This window comes from Pagrus major, chromosome 11 (assembly GCF_040436345.1).
Source record: "Pagrus major chromosome 11, Pma_NU_1.0".
Taxonomy (NCBI): domain Eukaryota; kingdom Metazoa; phylum Chordata; class Actinopteri; order Spariformes; family Sparidae; genus Pagrus; species Pagrus major.
In genome coordinates this window covers 18,914,743-18,933,457 of record NC_133225.1, presented here as the reverse complement: position 1 = coordinate 18,933,457, position 18,715 = coordinate 18,914,743, and the positions used below count along the sequence as shown (strand labels likewise).

The following is an 18,715-nucleotide window of genomic DNA, read 5'->3' as shown; positions in this document are numbered from 1 at the left end:
TAGCAGCCATTTGGAAGACAGCCAAAGCAGGGTGTAATTGTGTCTGGCCCAGCACAGAGGCAGAAAAATGTCTACTGTCAGGTCTGGTTTGGAAAGCACTCATCAGAAAAGCAGGAAAATGAATAGAATAATGAATGCAGTGTATTGCTATTAGCAGCACTTTACAGAGGCCATCAGCAAAAAATAGTTTAAAATTTGACAAACCATTGTTGGCTCGGCATACAGACACACGGACAATACTGTGAGCTGCCACCATGTCGTGAAGCATTACGTATTGCTGGAAAAAAGGGACAAAGAAAACAGATGAAGAACTTTAGTCAGCTTCTTAATTCCCATGACCACCTGTGTGACGGCAAGGGTGTTTTTGTCTGAGTTTTTGAACTTTGAAGCCAGAGGCAGCAGACCATGGTCAGATGATCCTTTATTCTCGCATGAAAACTCTGGATTAGACACGAGCAGGATCGCGAGTGTGTGCCTTCTTTAAATATGCATTCCTGTGATTCCATCTGGTAACATTTAGTACATGTTGTATAGATGTATATAGCAGAATCACACTTTTGTCAATACCAGTCTGAGATACAACAAAGCAATGAGATGTACTTTTAGCTGTTCCACAAACAAATGTGGTTTTATTAAAATGTTTTATCAAAATCAATTGTGATTAGTATTTTGTCATTTATCTGTTATTCTTCATCTTTTATCTTTTATTATTACTACCCAAAATGTATCGCTGTTTCTAAATCCATTTTGTTTTTAACATCCCATGTTTTTTTTCCCAATCACTTGTAAAGTACTGCATTTTGATCTATTTGAAAGGTGCTATATAATTAAAGATTGATTGATTGATTGATTGATTGATTGATTGATTGATAGATAGATTGATTGATATACTGATAAGAGTATGTACGTGATATAAGACAATTACGTCTAATGTCAAGCCTAATTTTAACTCCAAAGTGGTCGACTAAACTATAATTGAGTCAAGTTTCTGACAGATCAGTTGGTTTGCAGCTTGAGCAGTTCCATGATATAATTTATCACACTGCTGCTATAAAAATATCTGTCATCTGACCTGTCTTGTCTGCATATTGCTGGAGAAGTAATGTTGTGGTTAACTGTAGTCTTGCCTATGTTGGCAACAAAATTCATTGCAGGAAAAACTGGCAAAGTTGTCTTTCTCTTCAAGCGATCTGCAGCTCCATATTTTTCTTTCTGTCCCTTTACTTTCTGTCATTAGAATTACACAAAATAATGCTGCCTTGTTGAGGATGTAGCCTTCTTGTATTGGAATTGTCAATGGACAAAACTGACCAGCTGCCCATGCGTACATTTAGTATGAGCACCCACCCCGATAAATTGATCCCCAGAGGTGTGAGAATTAAAGTTTGCATTGCTGGCTGTGTAGAAAGTCCGATTAAAACATGTAGTGCAAGTTAACACAATCAAGATCACATTCAAGATTAAAAGCACACAGTGTCTTAAAGCTCACCTTTTTGATGGTGTACAGAGAGGTAGCTATGGATATGACCGACATGATAACAATGGCCACAGCATAGTAGTAATACTCATCGGCACTCCACAGGATCACACTGAAGAGCTGGAAGATGTAGAAAGGGTTGAGGACCTGCAGGAGGGGACGAAGATGAGAATATAGTGACACAACTACAAGGAATTTAACATAATTCCCATTTACAAGATGTACACTTATTTATGTAGCTTGTATTAAGGTGCAAGGGAATTAGATACCAAATGTAAATAAGTGTTAACTAAAAAAGTGCTAATGAAGGACTTGACACATAGGGCCACTGGGTAATGTTACTAAAGTTAAGACCCACATTACTATGTTGGTCTGCAGGGGGCATTGGTGTTGTATTTACCCTCGTACAGCACTTCTCTTGTAGAAATGCACTGCAAATATAAACTTTTTGCACCCATTTTTCCCAAATTGAAGTAAAAGATTTAAGACTTTTTAATGCACATAAAAGAATGATTTCCATCAGATTTTAAACACAAATTCATTATATTCCATGTTAAAGAGCACTTTTCCTTTGCCCAAATAATCCATCAACCTCACAGGTGTGGCAAATCAAGTTGTGATTAAACAACATGATTAATGCACAGTTGTTCTTTGGACTGATCACTAATGTGCAAATGTGTCATCATACAGCACAGAGCTACTTTGGTCATAAGTTCTGAGCCAGTGGCATGCCGGCTGCAGGAATGTCCACCAGAGCTGTTATCCGTGAACTGAATGCTCATTTTGTTGCACTGCATGAGGCAAATGGTGGTCACACCAGATACTGACCCCCAGACCCAGCCCCCAAAACCACCCTAGAGAAGGCTTATGGTCAAAAAGTAGGTCAAATTGAAAATGAAAGAGAAACCTGGTAAAAGGAGTAATAAGAAGGTTAGAATAGTCTCAGTGCAGAGGAACAGATGTGCCCTGAAGATGAACTAATGTTGGCAGTTCATGTGACAAATGCCTTGCAAAAATGCAAATGATAAGCAAACATTTATCAAATAAATATGGGTCTGTCTTAAGGCACTTCTACAGGAGACAAAGCGTTGGTTTGATATGTTCGCTTTTGAAGTAACAACTGAAACACACACCCCAGTTATTGGGAGCAGGGCTGAAACTAAAACACTTATTTCCTTTATCTGTTCATTTGACATTATTTTCTAGATTGTTCAAAGAAATGGTCAGTGTGTAAATGTTGGAAAATTGTGAAAAATCACATCATTTGGCATAATGAACTGTTAATTGTGCAAATATCCCTGCAAAACAGCAAGATGATCAAAAAAGTTGACATGGTGTCGTTTATTCAAGGAAATTCAAACTGAGTGGAAGTAAATGCTGCCTCTGTTAATGTAAACTGGGCCATACCTCTTTGATAAGCAGCTTGAAAACAGAAGGCACTTTCACTGCAATTTCATTCACTCCGAAGAACAGTTTCCTGACAAGTGGTAAAAGAGACATTTCATGAGACAAGTGTTGTGAACCAGTCACACACACACACACAACGCTAGACACATGCACAAAGAATATAGCAGAAAAACACAACAATGTACCATGGAAAGGTTAAGGCTATGCAGGTTTTTATTTTAAACAATGTCAACACTGCTGACACATTTTCCATGATATTTAATTTTGTCAGGCCAAGGGCTTATAAACTACTGCTACTATAAACGCACACAGGAGGAAAGTGCTCAGGCCTGTTGACCAGATTATTATACTGTCTGGCGGGTCAAAGTTGTGTGACCTATCCTTCAGACAGGTGAGATGTTACCTGTACTCCTGCTGGTTCCTGGTCAGGCCTGCGCTGTGCTCCGAGTGGAGGGTGGAGCAGCTGACCTGCAGATCCTCCAAGCCGCTGTGGAGGTAAAATATGGTCAAAGCAGGGGACAAAGATTGCACTTTTAATTACATTATAATTTAATGACATTACTGTAAATGCAAAAGCTTGTTTTGCTCTTTTCAAATTACACTTGTTTATGAGTCAACAAATAGGTGTGTACCGATGTATTTATCATTACGTACTGTAAGGACAAGTGCAACCTGGTATAAAAATAGCCCATAAAGTTTCTGTAGATAATAAAAGAATGCTTACTTTAAAACTTCAAAGTTCTGCACCTCGTCATTCCAATAATACTTTGTGCTATGGAAGGTAAAATAGCGAATCTGTGGGGATAAGAATAGTGGAGTGGCAGAAGGAAGAAGAAACATTGCTTTAATTTGACACATGCTTGCATTACTGTATTGTTATGCACACACTTATGGTAAACTTTGCAATAAATGAAAATCAAATTCCAATAACATCAACGTATTTCTAACAAGCTGTTATATATTTCTAGCATAGTGTAAATATGGAGTATAATTACACATGATTAAAACATGGAGGCCCCTCTATCAACTTCTCTGATAGGTGGTCTGGCTGCCGGATTATGGTTGCCATCATTGGTGCGTTTATATTGTGGAGGAGGGTGCTTACCTGTGTGGGCTGGTAGTCAGCATATCTTTTGATGAGCTCCTGAGCGGGGCTGCCATCGGAGGGGTGAGGGGTATGTCCGTTGGCCAGAGGGGGGGAGGCAGGGGAGGAGAAGGGGCAGGTGGGAGAGGAAGGGGAGGAGGGGGAGGTGGTCTGGGTCTCCAGGCTGTGGAAGGGGTTGCTCCCTGGGGCCAGCATCACTCGCACCCTGGCCAGGAACCAGCGACGGAACTCATCCTAGTCGAACAAATACACACAAAGTTGTATTTTTTCTGGACTTTTAAAAGAATGTCATTACATTGTACGGTACATTTATGTCAAGGCACCCTGTAACACTGAGTGACCAGGAATATATAGCCGTTATGTAACATTTTTAAATATTGAGCTACATCTGGTGTGTTATTTTCAGTAACCTCATCTAATCCTAACTAAACCCTAAACCTAATTCCTATTTCTGAAAAAAGCTATAAGGCTGCAGTAGCTTAATGTTTACATGTGAATATTATTCCAAATACTTTAACCCTAATGTAGATATTTCAAACTCAATCAACACCACAATCACTTGTAACTGCACTCTCTGTACATAATGCTATTCTTTTGCACTTCTGGCTACATGCTTACTGAATTTCCTTGGCTTTGTACCTGTACTATGCACAATGACGATAAAGTTGAATCTAATCTAATCAGACATTCAGATTCATACACAGAGGGTCAAAGATGAATACACACAAGTATGAGACCAACACAGAGATAAAGGAATGCACACACACAGAGACGCACACACACAAGCACATGTGACTGTTATGGACTGTTGGACAAATGGTAAATCATCTGTACATTCCTGCTGGTGTGACTCTCTGTAGGAGCCAGTCAGTCTCAATGTATTTACTGTGCAACTACAATACATCAGTTGTATTCACTCACAGCTTTAAAAGCACATGAGCTTGAGGTTCATATCTTCTTCATGTACCAATATGCTGAGCTGTGCCTGACAGCATTTGGACTCGCTGCACTTCTGTGGTAAATAAAGAACCCTTGGAGTGTTTCGATTAAGGCACAGACTGAGTGTATATGTGTCAAATCGCAACTTTCAGATTACTGAAACAGGTCTGCAAATGAAGTTATATAAAATATTTATCATTTTTAACTAACAATTTAAAAACTCAAATGTAAACATAAAACCTCACATCTTAGTTTGATGCTAGCGAATCATCCAGGATACATCGCGATGTCTCTAGTAAGTCACATTGAAAAGGGAATCTGTTTAGAGCACTGCATGTTTTCATAAAAATATTGATATACAGCGCCAGTGTATCGATAAAGTATCACAAGAGGAAGCAATATTTATATTTCCATATCGATACTTTGTCCCATTACTGTTGTTTAGCCTATACAATGATTAAAACTAAAGATATGCCACTTGCTTCCTTAAAACCCTGCAATGATTTCTTCAATAAGTTGAGCAGCAATCCTAAAGAAAACTTAAAGATATGAAGTTTACTGTTAATTTTCATCTTTGAGAAGCTAAAACAAGAAAATACTAATTTTTGCTTGTAAAATATATGTCAAATTTTATTTATTTTTTATCGACAAATCAATTAACCATTGCAGCTCTACTTGCAACCTACCGTGGAGCGCATCAATACCACTTCGGCATCACGGGCTGTGGTACGAGTGCAGGTGGATTTGACGCACCACTCTGGCATCCAGTAGAGCAGCAGGAGGAGGAAGCCCCCTGTACACAACACCCCGACGCCCACCAGGGCCAGCCGCCAACGACACAGACGGTAGCCCTGCAGCTCCTAAAGGGTGGAAGGAGAAAAGGGGGATTAGTCCGATAAGTTGGAAAGCACAAACTCACACATTGGAGCAGATGTAAAGTCACAGAGAGGCATACCATCTCCTCCTCCTCCCCTTTGTTGAGGACCTTCAGGTCTTCCTTCTCCATGCTGCAGAACAGTTTGCTGAGCCCCTCCCTTAGTCACTGCAAACAGACAAAATGTCAGGGTGAACAGTGTGGAAAAACAGTTCAACTCTACAACAACCAGCAGAGTCACAAGATGCTTTCAAGGGATATGATACAAAGGAGCAGTGCATGGAAATTGGTGACCTTCTATCATCCACACATTTTTACAAATCTTTGCCAACTTCCTCCATTTGTAATACTATATTTGTAATACATTTATGTGAATAACTCTGCATTTCCGTGGTTGCAAAATCAAGCATACACTTCACATAAATTGACCATTACTGTGCAGCCAATGAACATATCTGGTATCAAAATAAAGTGGTACAGTGGTGGTGAAGAGACAAAGGGGTGACTTGGAGCGTTTTTCCATTACATCTGCCGGCCTCTCTCTATGTGGTTTGACTCAGGGCGTCAGCCCAGCGTGGCAGGGATTTGCATTTCCGTCAAAACAGGCCTTTGAGCTTGAAGGTGTGCCTTTAATTGACAATATGCTTGGCTTGTGTTGTGGTCAGATGAGCAACTGTAAATACTCTTCCTCCCAGTAGCACTATTGAAAAAAGCCACCAACAAAGCTTCATTAACTCTGTGACAATTTTCTATAAATTCTTCACAATAAAAGTCCTCCGTTATTTAGTTATTTAAAAGGCAAGTGATACGTAGCAATTCCCAAATTTCACAGACAAATTCGATCTGTTACAGTCCAATATATTTTAAAAACAAATGTGTGATGACCTGTGCTCCTGACTGTTCAGAAGCTTATAATTCACCTCACTGTTTGGTCATCCATGCCTTCTGGTAACACCTGAGCCCAGTGTCCTCAGACCATAAAATCTAAGCTTTTTTTGCCTTTTGATGCCTTTTGTTAAATAAATTACCTTATATAATCTTCAATACACTGCATTTCCCACTTTTCCAATGCCTTAGGAGCCAGGTTGTGACAATGTGATAAAGGATTGTGTTACAATTATCCAATCAATGTATTCTGACATCTTCAAAGACTTTGAGGTTTGCTTATCCATTTAGAGGCATGCAGTATATAACACAAATCACAGGCAGTGTTTGTTAGTAAATAATGACAAAGTCAGCTCAACACCCAAAGTGCTGCATTGCTCAACTGAATTCTGTCAAGTGATAAGACAGAACTTCTGATTCAAATGTCCCATAAAGACATAAACCCTCCGTCTGTTGGTGCTCGTGATAAGAGCATTGACTCAATGTCTGAAATGCTATTTACAACAGTCTTGCAATGCAATTCATCCAATTGCTCAATCCCAGGGCTTTAGATCAGATATTAAACTTTTTCAGTTTCAGCTATATTTATGCGAAGTGCAAGCCGATGATTTCTTACATATACAGAAAATGTTCAAGGGCATTTTAAAAAAGCATGCACTGAGGAAAAGTCCAATGGGAAATGTAATTCAATGAGAAAAAGGACTGGTCTGTGTTGTTGTGTTGTCTGTCAGTGTTGGTCTCAACTCCCAACTCCAACCTATTTCACCCAATGTGAACTCTTCAACGGTCTGTGGTAAGAGCGATAGCGAAGGAAGAAATCACCGTCAACGGAGGTAAGCAGTTCACTGGAGCACAAGGGACTCGATCCAACTACAGGAATGCACAGCACTCCCCAGACAGCTGCTCGACCTCAAAACACCTGAGATTATCTCTTAAGAGTGTCACACACCCACACAGACGAACTGAGTCATCATTTATGTGTGTTACCCAATATCAAGCTCGTCCCCATTTCCTCCTCTCAGTTGTCCCCAAGGACTAGGCAGCTGCCAAGGAAGGCACGCTGTCACTTTGTGTGTGTGTGTGTGTGTGTGTGTGTGTGTGTGTGTGTGTGTGTGTGTGTGTGTGTGTGTGCGTGTGTGTGTGTGTGTGTGTGTGAGAATTCTGCATCGATACTGACAGAGTAAGGCATCTAGGTCAAAAGATGAACAGGCCCTTGGAAATACAAGTTAGGCTGCAGACAATCTGTTTCTGTGGCTAAAAGCACAAGCAAGGTCCAACAGGTTAATTTGCCATTTAGTTGCTCATGCGCTTAATTACAAAGAAACAGTAAAGCTGAATGTGTGTGGAGTCAAACTAAGTAAGTAGTATGACTGAGAGGTTAATTAGGCTACTGGCTTTAAGGTCAGAAGTTAGGTAATCAATTAGTCTATTGGGTACACTCAGGATTTCACTGGGGCCTCTGTCAAAGCTGGTGCCAGACATACCTTTGACAGAAAGGTGCACACACACAGACTAAAAAAGAATAAAAAACACATAAAGTGACACAAACACAGGAGAGTTCAAACACTTTGACACTGAGGGGTGCTGGCATGGTGTATCAGGGCACAGTGCCCATAGCGCCACCCTGCTACTGCCTCTACCACCGTCCAACATCAACTGGTCCTGTATCGCTGCCACTCACATGCAGATTTTATCTGCCAGCTGCACCCGTGTGGACCTTTTCTCTGGCATACAGCGGGATATTTTGCTTAGGACCAAGCCCTTCCTAGTATTTTACAATAGCAGCCCCCTGGCCGGCGCTAGGCAGTGGGTGCAGCGCAACAAGAACATTCCCTCCCAAATTTGTGCTATGACTGGAATTACAGACACCAGGGCAGCATGGATACACTCTGATTAAACTGTTGTCTTAGCATGGTGACTCAGCAACAACACATCAATCCCAAAAAGGATTTAAAAGTATCAAGCTTCTGCGGTTACTGTGACCGAAAATTGTTACATACACGTCTGTTATGTTGAAATCATCTATTCAGACAAAAGAGGGTTGTGACCTCAGGGAACGTACAGGGTTCTATAATTACAGGCTCCAAACACAAAAGAGGCCAAAGTTAAACCTTGGTGGCTGAAAAGCCAGACATGTTAACCCTGTTTATGGCTCAAGTATCAATAGGTAACTCAGGTCAGGGAGAAGTTAAGTTATACTTTAATTCAGGTGAACTTGCACAAGAGAATGGATGGAGAACTGTCATAGAAATAATGTGTATTATAAATATGAAGAAATTATGGGAGCATAGTGTATACCAGAGTCAGAATAAAAGAAAGAACTGATCACATATAATCCGGATTAAGCCCTTGTCGCATAAATCAACCAACTGTGTTACCGAAGATACTTCACATAGTTAAGATATTTGCCTTGCAATCAGGTCCAAGTCATTTACAACCAGTCTGGCTGTTTGAGGGTGGATTTTTGTGGATGATGTGGCTGATAATTTAGCTACATAGGACTACAGTGCCAGATCACTGCAATGTCTAAACATTATACAACAAGTGTAATTAGCGCAAACTCAAACTCGTTTCTGGTTGATTGGTAAAATCCTACCTTGAGAGCCAGGGACACGATGCCCCAGGCGGTCCTCCTCCCCGCAATTAGCTTGCTCTCTCACCACACCAACCTGGAACCCTGGGTGGGGGAAAAAAACAACAACAAAAAAGAAAATCACAAAAAAAGTTTTTTGAGGAAATGCAGGTCTTTCCGCTAAACTGACCATGATAACCTGGAGGCTGAATGGAAGAGGGACTTCCACAAAACAGTAACTTATCCTCCAGAAGGAAAAACAATAATGGTTAATGTGTACTGAGCTGATGTTGAAGAGTTTGTCAAATCGACAAGGTAATGTAAGAGCGCATGCCAAAGTGTTCATTGTTGTACATTTTTAGTGAGCATATACTCATTTATTATTACCAAGTACTGGATAGGACTGTCTTTTAAGTATGATTCAACAAGATAACAGAACGTGCTTTAGACTTCTTCTGAAAGACCAATCACTATGAAAGTAAGTTCAATTTACTTTAATTGGCCTTGGGTGACCAAATGTGAACCACTGACTATCATTTAGTTTTCTCTGGTTGCCCCTACTGGCAATGACTTTTCTTAAAAAGTTGATAAATTAAATGAAAATGGATGAACTGTCTGAAGTTCAGTTTGAACTGAAGCCCAATAATAAACTGTCAGCATCATGGAATACCCCACAAGAGAGTATCGATATTGAAAGTATGTCGTCACTAATGCAGATTTTAGGACAAAATGGACTATAATGGACTAGACCACACAAGAGGGTGAGTGAAACATTTCCCATCATCTGAAGTTCAGATTTAAATGTCTCTGTTCCCACCAGCTTCTCTGGACTTTTACTAATCGTTGCTAATCGTATCCTGTGCCGACCCTGTTCATTTGTTACGCTTCATTCCCAGTAATTATTTCCCACAGTGACTAAAGAATGTGGCTACTGTTGATGTCAACATGCCAAGAGATGTCTTGAGAAAATACCCAAAATATGAAAGAACTGTCAGGTGACTCCTCCCAACCCTTTTCCTACTAGAAACAGTCGCATAAAACAACAACAACAAAAACAGAGTTATGTCTCCTGTTGTGAATATGGGGATGACAGGAGACAGCAGTTGTTTTACTGGAGAATAGAGGACCCTGCTAGGGCCTCTAAGAGTCAGCATGACTTCAGAGATATTTATAGATTCCTCCAGCCCAGCCTAAAGCCACATTGTTGTCTCTCATTTGATTAGTCTGCTATTGTATTAATAAGCAACGCTGGCTTGGGGGAAAAAAAACAAAAGAGGCAGCTGTTGATCTTTTTTCAAACTACAAGATTAAACAAGCCAATCATCAGTGTTCCTGGAAAGAAACTATAAGATGTCAGTATAAAACTACAACAGAGGTAGAATCTGATTCTATGATCAAGAACAACTTTTACACAGCCCATTGGCAAATGTATTATGACATGAATTATTTATCAAATTATCTGACTGTGCTGTGAGCTCTCTGTCCCTCCAACTCATTAACTGCTGTTATTGAACTGGACGTAATGTAAGTAATTGGACCTTTAACAAACATTAATACGTCAAACACAGATGCAATGTTTTTACAGCTGTGGGAATAGGGCATTTTTTAAATTGTTTTATCTACTGCTTGAAATTTGCACTAAAGATCCAAGAAATCTCAGGAACTCTTTGCAACATGTAATTAATTGCTGCCGTCAAGCTGAAGAAGTAGGCCTTTTGGGTTGGGCTTGGTTTGCCAGGGGCCTCCGAGGCAGCAAAAAGGTTATCAGGGTGCTAGAAGGGCTGCCGCTTCAGCAGTCGCAGAAGCAAAACCTCAGCTGTCGGAGTAGTTCTGGTAGGCTATGGGGAGGGACTTTCATTTGGTCTCAAGGAAGTTCTGGCAAACTGAAAAGGAAAGCAGGGCTTGGCTCAGGCTGTGTTCAGATAGAGAGCAGAACTGCTGACCCGGATTGGGGATGTTGTCGAACTTTGAGGAGGTCCTAAACTTGATTAATATGAGAGTCAGCACTATGTTCTCTGTTGCAAAAAGCTGGACAGCTCCCCGGAATACCCTCCTTAGCCTGTTGTCACTGTGACCCGACTGCGGATGGATGGATGTTCAGGAAATTTGCAGGTTAAAGCTTGTAATGGTTTGGTTTGTTGCATACTAGGTGATGCCATGTTGTTCCATCTGTCTAGACAGATTATTAATTTTACTAATCTTAACTAAAACATATCTAAATACACATACTTTACACTAGTTTGCAGTTCAAAACTTTTCTGAACCAATACCTGACATCACTAACTAGTAGCATTAGAAAACAATAAAGCAAGTCTTACTGAAACAGGTTTGTGTGGATCATTGCAAAATGGACAGCAACATCCCCAGAACTAGATATAAAAAGGTTCAGTTTGATGCAATAGTGAGACCATGAAGCCATTCTGTATCAGAAAAAGCCTAAATAAAGAAACTGTCACAAGCCCGCCCAAACTAATGGAAAAAGTTGACCTTTTAAGTTTGGCTGAGTTGATGGCGTCAAAAATGAGGATTTTGTAAGGTTCGTGAATTTAGATTTCACATGATTTGTTTCAAGAAAATCCATTATTTTGAACTGGCAGGTTCTCGGTGAGTTGGTACTGAATGACCCAACCATCAGTGAAGTTTAGTCATAAAAAGCTCATTGCCACACCACCATATATCAACAGTAGTCTGAGCTTACAGTCGTGCTTCAAGACCCGTACATGCACAATATAAGAATTAACAAAGTGTCTCAGTATCAACATTGTTAATGATCGTCTGTAAAAAGTTAAGATCACTATTTAATGAGGCTGAGCCTTTTGCAGTAGCTCATACAATTAACATATTTTATAAGACCATGGGAAAGCAAAAGTATACAAATAAATAACTCCAGGATACCCAAGACTGGACATATTCTCCTTTCCCTTTCTGTCCTGTTCCTCAACTTACAGACAAAACGGAAAAAGTCAACAATGAGCCATGACCTAAGGACAGAAGTTCATAATTCATGGAAGCATTCGGAGGAAAAAGTGTTTTGTTGCCATCATACTCTGCACTCAATGTGCTTTCTTTATCACTTCCCCTCCTACTCGTGGGGTATTATAGCCAGGCTTTGTTCCCCATCATGGGCCAATCAAGCAGTTTATCACTGTGTCCACTGGCCCTACTAAACATCTATGACCACCTATACTTCATCTGATGTCTGAACAGCTAAAAACGCTTCCTCAGCCAGTTTTAAGAGCCCACTACCACTGAAAACATAATTAACCTAACAACTCCTGCAGGTTACATTTTATATTACATTCATGCATACAGAGCAAATGCAGCAAGGCAACAAGCCCAAACCCACTTTTAGAAAAAAGGGAAACAGGGAAGATATGAACTGAATGAACTGAAAATCAATCACCTAGTCAAACTCACCTCTCAATGCAACAAACATCCATACATCTAATCCAGAGAATCAGCCAAAAAATGCTTCATAGGTAGTTAAGTTCTGTATGTTCTGCGATGATATTAGGCCTGTCACGATAATCAATAAATCAATTAATCATACGATAAATTAAAATGAGCTCGATAATTTTGCCGGCCTCGATAATTTCCATTTGCATGCTTGTTTGTTTTCCTCGTGTCTCTCACTAGAACCCTCTTGTCAGTCACTAGCCCCATTCACGCAGCCGTTTGCATGCGGGGATACTGCGCCAATTCTCCGCATCCGCCTTTGTGTGAACGTTTCAGATGCGGTGAGGGGTGAAATTTCGCTGCGCCTCCGGAGGTAGTATCAGAGGCGAACCGAGCCGGCGGCGCGGAGCGAGGGCGTGTCGATCTGATGGTGTTGGTGTCTGATAACTCTACAGATCCTTCACTCAACAAAATAAAAATAAATGTCCCACAAAGCAACGTTACAGGACCAAACAACAGGAACGTAGTAACTGGTCGTGTCTTTGGCAACTTATGTGAGGAAAAAAATACCGCAGTTATTCGTGAAGAAGTGTCTGTCAGCCTGTCGGTCTGACCGACTCTTCGTCACATTTCTGCCCGAAAAACAGCGTCTGTCCCCGGCAAAAAACTTTAACTCACCAAGTGTCTGTCAGCCTGTCGGTCTGACCGACTCTTCGTCACATTTCTGCCCGAAAAACAGCGTCTGTCCCCCGCAAAAAACTTTAACTCACCAAGTGTTAGTCGCGCGACGGTCAGTTACTGTTGTCATGGTGACGGTCAGCCCTCCCGAGAGTGAAATAGTCAGACAGCGTCCAGTTTACTGATGGCGATTATGTAATTATGTAAATGATAGAAAAACGTAACTTTGTCACTTTCCAGGATGTATGGTGTGTCAGGATCTCAATCACAACACATTATAACAGCATCCATATGATTATAAACAGACAGCTGGTACATGTTTAGATTAACAGGTAAACACCGGGGAAACACCTTGAAAAAAAACACATACGTCATCATCATCACGTGTACCGTCACGCCTCCGCATCGCTACAGACAATGGTGCTAACATTGTTGCTGCAGTAAGGAACCGTTGCTGGCCATGGCTCAATTGCTTTGGCCACAGCCTCCATCTTTATTTATTTTGGATATTTAAAATGTCTTTTTCACATTCCAATGTTAAATATTCTTTAGAAATAAAGGTTTATTGATCTTTGAAAGGATGTACTTGCGTTATTATGCCATTATTATTATATTAGTTGAAAAATGGTCTCAAAGCGACAATATTATCGTTTATCGCAATAATTTCTAGGTCAATTTATCGTCCAGCAAAATTTGTTATCGTGACAGGCCTAGATGATATACACATATTTCAGATCTTCAGTATTCCTGACATTACTACGATCGAAGCAGAGGGAAAGGGGAGTCAACATTGATTCGATCAGGGAGTGTTGCAGGACAAAAAGAGATCTACAAGGACTAAGTCTGCAAGTGAGCTCCAATCCTGTGAAAAAATCTATGAGAAGAAAAATGGAGGGCAAGGGCTGGGAAAAACACAGTAATCCTACAGATCAAAAGTGTGCTGAGTTTTAAGTCAGACCACATGCTTTTGGATTAACACTGGCAATGCTTAACAGTCTATGAAAAACTACCACTGTGCAAGAGATCAAAACACATTTATACTTCACCAAGCAGCTCATTGGTACATAATGATCCTGGGTGAGAAATAATATTTCTATACGGATGTAACAGATTATTGAATTGTTTAAAGTTTCCTTATTTCATGAGCCAAATTGTGTTTTAAATGTCATCTCAGTAAGAGGGCAAACCAAGATAAAAGATGTAAATCAGCTGGCATTTAGAACAATCACACATATGAGAAATAGGCGAGAGAAATAAATATAATTCAAACACTGTCCTCACTGCCCACTCTCGATTAAACATGCCTCTGAGACAGTTTATGTTACTTGAGATGCAATCAGACAGGGATTATCTATGAACTGTTCGTGCCTAGCGAATAGTGGGGTACTGTGATAACATGGTATAAGCTAATAGACCAAATGGGAGTCTTCCAAGTTACTTTCAAAGAAAAAGTATGCTGTTGATGGTTTTTCTTTTTTGTTTGGAAGCATCACTTGGGCGGCTGTGGCTCAGAGGTAGAGCCAGCGTCTTGTTATCGGAAGGTCATTGGTTCGATTCCCCTGGTCTGCATGTCGAAGTGTCCTTGGGCAAGATACTGAACCCCAAACTGCTTCTGATGTTCTGGTCGGCACCTTGCATGGCAGCCACTGCCATCAGTGTATGAATGTATGAATCGCTTTGGACAAAAGCGTCTGCTAAAAGCCCTAAATGTAAATGTAATGTAAATGATCACTTTTGTATCTCCAGAGCATGAGAATCTGATTTTCAGCAGTTGCTTCTTGCTACACAGCATGTCATACAGTTTTGCAACCACAAAGCGAACCATTGCAGGACCTTTACAACAACTGAGCAGTGTGTCACTGCTGTAATGTTAGATGGACTAGTGGTGTCAATAGCAACTGATGTGTGGTTTGCAGTGTTACAGCAGATGGAAAGAAAATAATTTGCCTACTATTTAGATAATTGAATAAACGTTGAAGTTATTTTTCAATAAGTTGCTTTTCTTTTTTCTTTTCGTTTTTGGGTAGAAAAAAGCAATATGGAAGACATCACTTGGGGCTCTGGGAAATAGTGATAAGCATTTTGCAGATTTTTTTTGGACACTTTATAGACTAAACAATCAATTGTGTAAATAATCAGCAGATTAATTGATAATGACAATAATTATTAGTTGCAGCCCTATCTTTCAATGTCATTGAATTTCATGAGCTGCTCCATGATGATCATCAGTAGTAGCATTTTAAGGAGCGGACCTATCCAGAGCTCTGTCCTCAGCTTTCTGTCACAGACAGCCTCTGACAGCAATTCAACATGCTGAATCTTGGAGTTGGAGCCAAGAGTGTGTTAAATGCCACAAAAACTATGAATGCTGGTCTTCTATACATGTATATAAAGACACTTTTGCAAGAGTACCAGAGACTGCATGCAGATTTGTAATAGATTTAAAGTTCAAACTTTGAGGGTGTGCATTATGCAAAGCCTTACTAATCCTCAGTAAAATATTAAAATCAATTCTACATAAAAAGAAGTGTGAAGATACGATGACTTACACTAAGATTCAAATCAAAGAGGGAATTTTGATCAGTGTTGAACTCCATCTTCGATGCTCGATATATCCATCTAATTGCATGACTCTGTTCTCAAGTCTCTGTTACTGTGTCACATTTCACAGTTGTTTCTACACTCATTTGAAGTGTTTTATTTCACTTCCACTGATGTGGCCCGCTTGTTTGTCCTGGTCTTGTTGGAGGCAAACCGCTAGACCGGCACTAGAAAGATCTGTTTCTCTATCACGCTGCTCTAGGGCTCCCACATCAAACAGTACTGGGCTGCTGAGAGGACTTTTACCATGTCAGGATATTTCTCATCTCCATTCTGAATCAACACTGGCAGACCTTCCATCACAGGCTGCTATCATAAAGATCACTTGTGAAAAGTCTTGAGGCATTGGCTCAAAGGCCTATGGAATATTGGCGCCTCACTTCTTAAACTGAGACTAAAACGCTTCCAAATCCAGTTTGGACAGGACCTCAAGGTCTCTCACTGAGACACAGAAAGGTCAAAGGTGAAAAAGGCAAGAACAATTCCTTGATTCCAGGAATTCAGATGATTATAAATGTGTAACACTGACTAAGCAAGTTGAACTTTCCCCTCAATGATACTCACATGACTCAAGACACAATGACAAAGTTGCTTTAAGTCAAGTCAAAATTTCTAACCTAATCCTGAAAGAAGTTTAAAGCAAACCAAAACATAAATATATACAATATGTTCATGCTACCTTGTCCTGGGACAGGCCATACTGAATGAAGTTACCACAGTAAAAAGCAGATCTATGGGGAGACACAGATCTTAAACTAGTCTGGTTAATCTCTTATTAGTAGACTTAATTCCAACAGAAGGAGCCACTTGCACTAAGTGGTAGAACTGATCAGAGGAATAATTGATTAGTGTGTTAGATGAAAAAATAATCAGGAATTACTCTGATGATCATCTGAGCGAAAACGCAAGCTTCTCATTGTGAGTATATTCTCCTGCAATAGAAAATGATCAACTAAAAAGCAAAACCACAAACAACACTTCAATATACGATGTCCTCTTTCAAAAAAATGACCAATCCCCAAACTTTCGACACTTCAAGTCTATATTTTTTCTCTTTTTCATGGCAAATGAGGCACAATCCCAATTGGCACACATTCAAATTGCATAAAACAATAATCCTCAATTCTTCTTATTTTCCCACTATAAATGATGAATAGACCAAGAAATCCACATAGAGATACTGAATTCATTATTCAGGCAATGTTTCCAGCACATTCAAATGATTTGTGACATCAGGGTTAAACTAACATAGAAGAGTCTGCATATCATCTCTGAATCCTACATTGTGTGATCAAAGGCTGCAGGTGTATTTGTGTGAAGGAAACTTTTCTTCATGTGCAACAAAACACTGTGTGTGTATGTCACTCCTCTCAACTCAGAGGTCTCATTCTCATTAACGTCACACAAACTAATTATTTCCTGAGCCTCATTGTGACAGGAGAGAAGACGCATGTGCCACCTAGCCCAGTGTCTCTGTTAAAATATAAACAGAAAAGTGAATCGACAATGAATACATTTGTCCTGAGGTGATCTGTACAACCTGTATTTGTGCTGCAGAGAAAAACTTCAAACTGATCAGGACATTCCGAAATTGATCTGTGACAGCTATAAAAAGCCCAATCCCTCTCTGATCTGTGTTGACTGAAACCTTTTGTGGCTTGGGCATGCCAGCCATGTCGTGGCAGAAATATGGGTAAACAAATAGCTGCCAGCAGCTGGCTAAATTAATGATATCCACACAGACTGCGTGCAGCCACAAGCAATGTGAGCACAGCTACCTAGAGACTCTTTATTAATGAAGTGAAAAAAGTCTTCACAAATGTATCAGAGACAACAACAAATATAATACACATGTATTCACAAAGCATCCATTCCCTTTACTATGACAACTAAATTACTGGAAGTTGAATGGACATCATCTGTGTATAATCAAGGTGTGACCGGTGAGATTAGACACCAGTGTCTGGGTGGCCTGATAAGTCAATTATCTGGCAAAGTCTACACCATGTAGAAGAAGCATCGTTCCAAACAAACCTGCAACAAGGTAATACCAATCAACAGAGGAAAACAAAAAAGTACAAAATGGAAAGGCAAAGTCGAATATGTCTCAAAGACTCTCAAAAATTCTGTGGCCACCAGCGAGCGAGTCGGCGAGGAGGCCTAGAGTATCTCTGAAGGCGACAGGAAGAAGCTACTGTGAAAGATCAGACAAATTGTGCAAACAACAACCCTCATCCTGGTGTTTCACCAGTTGCCGCTGTAGGGTAGACTGTCAAAAATAAAACCACAGTTCGAAATAACTCACATGATATCCTGGCTACTGTTAGCCAGAGGGCTTGTGGGGGATTCTGAAATAAAGTGTGATGGGAAAGTCAGAGTCCAGACCTCAATCAAATTGAGAATTAGTGGCAGGCCTGTACACATGCCACAATGTAGCTCTACTTTATTCCAGAGATGTGGACTTGAGTCATTGTGATTTGGACTCGAGTCAACTCAAGTCACTGGTTTGATGACTTGCAACTTGACTTGACAGAAAAAATAAATGGCTTGAGACTCAACTTGCACTTGAAAGTTAAAGACTTTTGACTATTCACTTGTGTCAAGTCAAAAGACTTGTATGTGTTCAGTTAGTTTTTTTAGCCTGGCTGTTATTATCTGATCGTTGAAAAGTGATGTAGAAGAAATACATTTTCGATTGAGGAGAAGTTAAGGGATAAATAAGCTTTCAAAAAGTTATTTCTTTTTTGTTTGGTTAGATTGTTTCAGTATATATCAATAAGT

The 18,715-nt window shown here is 40.1% G+C and overlaps 1 protein-coding gene across 2 annotated transcripts in view; it reads right to left on the bottom strand.

Annotated features, from left to right (window-relative positions):
- The window catches only part of atp13a3 (ATPase 13A3), a 38,737-nt gene that overhangs the window by 18,224 nt on the left and 1,798 nt on the right, over positions 1-18,715 (bottom strand). For both annotated transcript variants that reach the window (XM_073476063.1, XM_073476064.1), the window contains exons 2-10: positions 9,284-9,364; positions 5,884-5,970; positions 5,615-5,788; positions 3,990-4,223; positions 3,609-3,679; positions 3,288-3,371; positions 2,885-2,954; positions 1,490-1,624; positions 205-277 (exon numbers count right to left, since the gene is read on the bottom strand). In XM_073476063.1, the coding sequence (XP_073332164.1) occupies positions 205-277; positions 1,490-1,624; positions 2,885-2,954; positions 3,288-3,371; positions 3,609-3,679; positions 3,990-4,223; positions 5,615-5,788; positions 5,884-5,934 (892 nt within the window). In that variant the 5' untranslated portion in view covers positions 5,935-5,970; positions 9,284-9,364. The remainder of the gene's footprint in view (positions 1-204; positions 278-1,489; positions 1,625-2,884; positions 2,955-3,287; positions 3,372-3,608; positions 3,680-3,989; positions 4,224-5,614; positions 5,789-5,883; positions 5,971-9,283; positions 9,365-18,715) is intronic.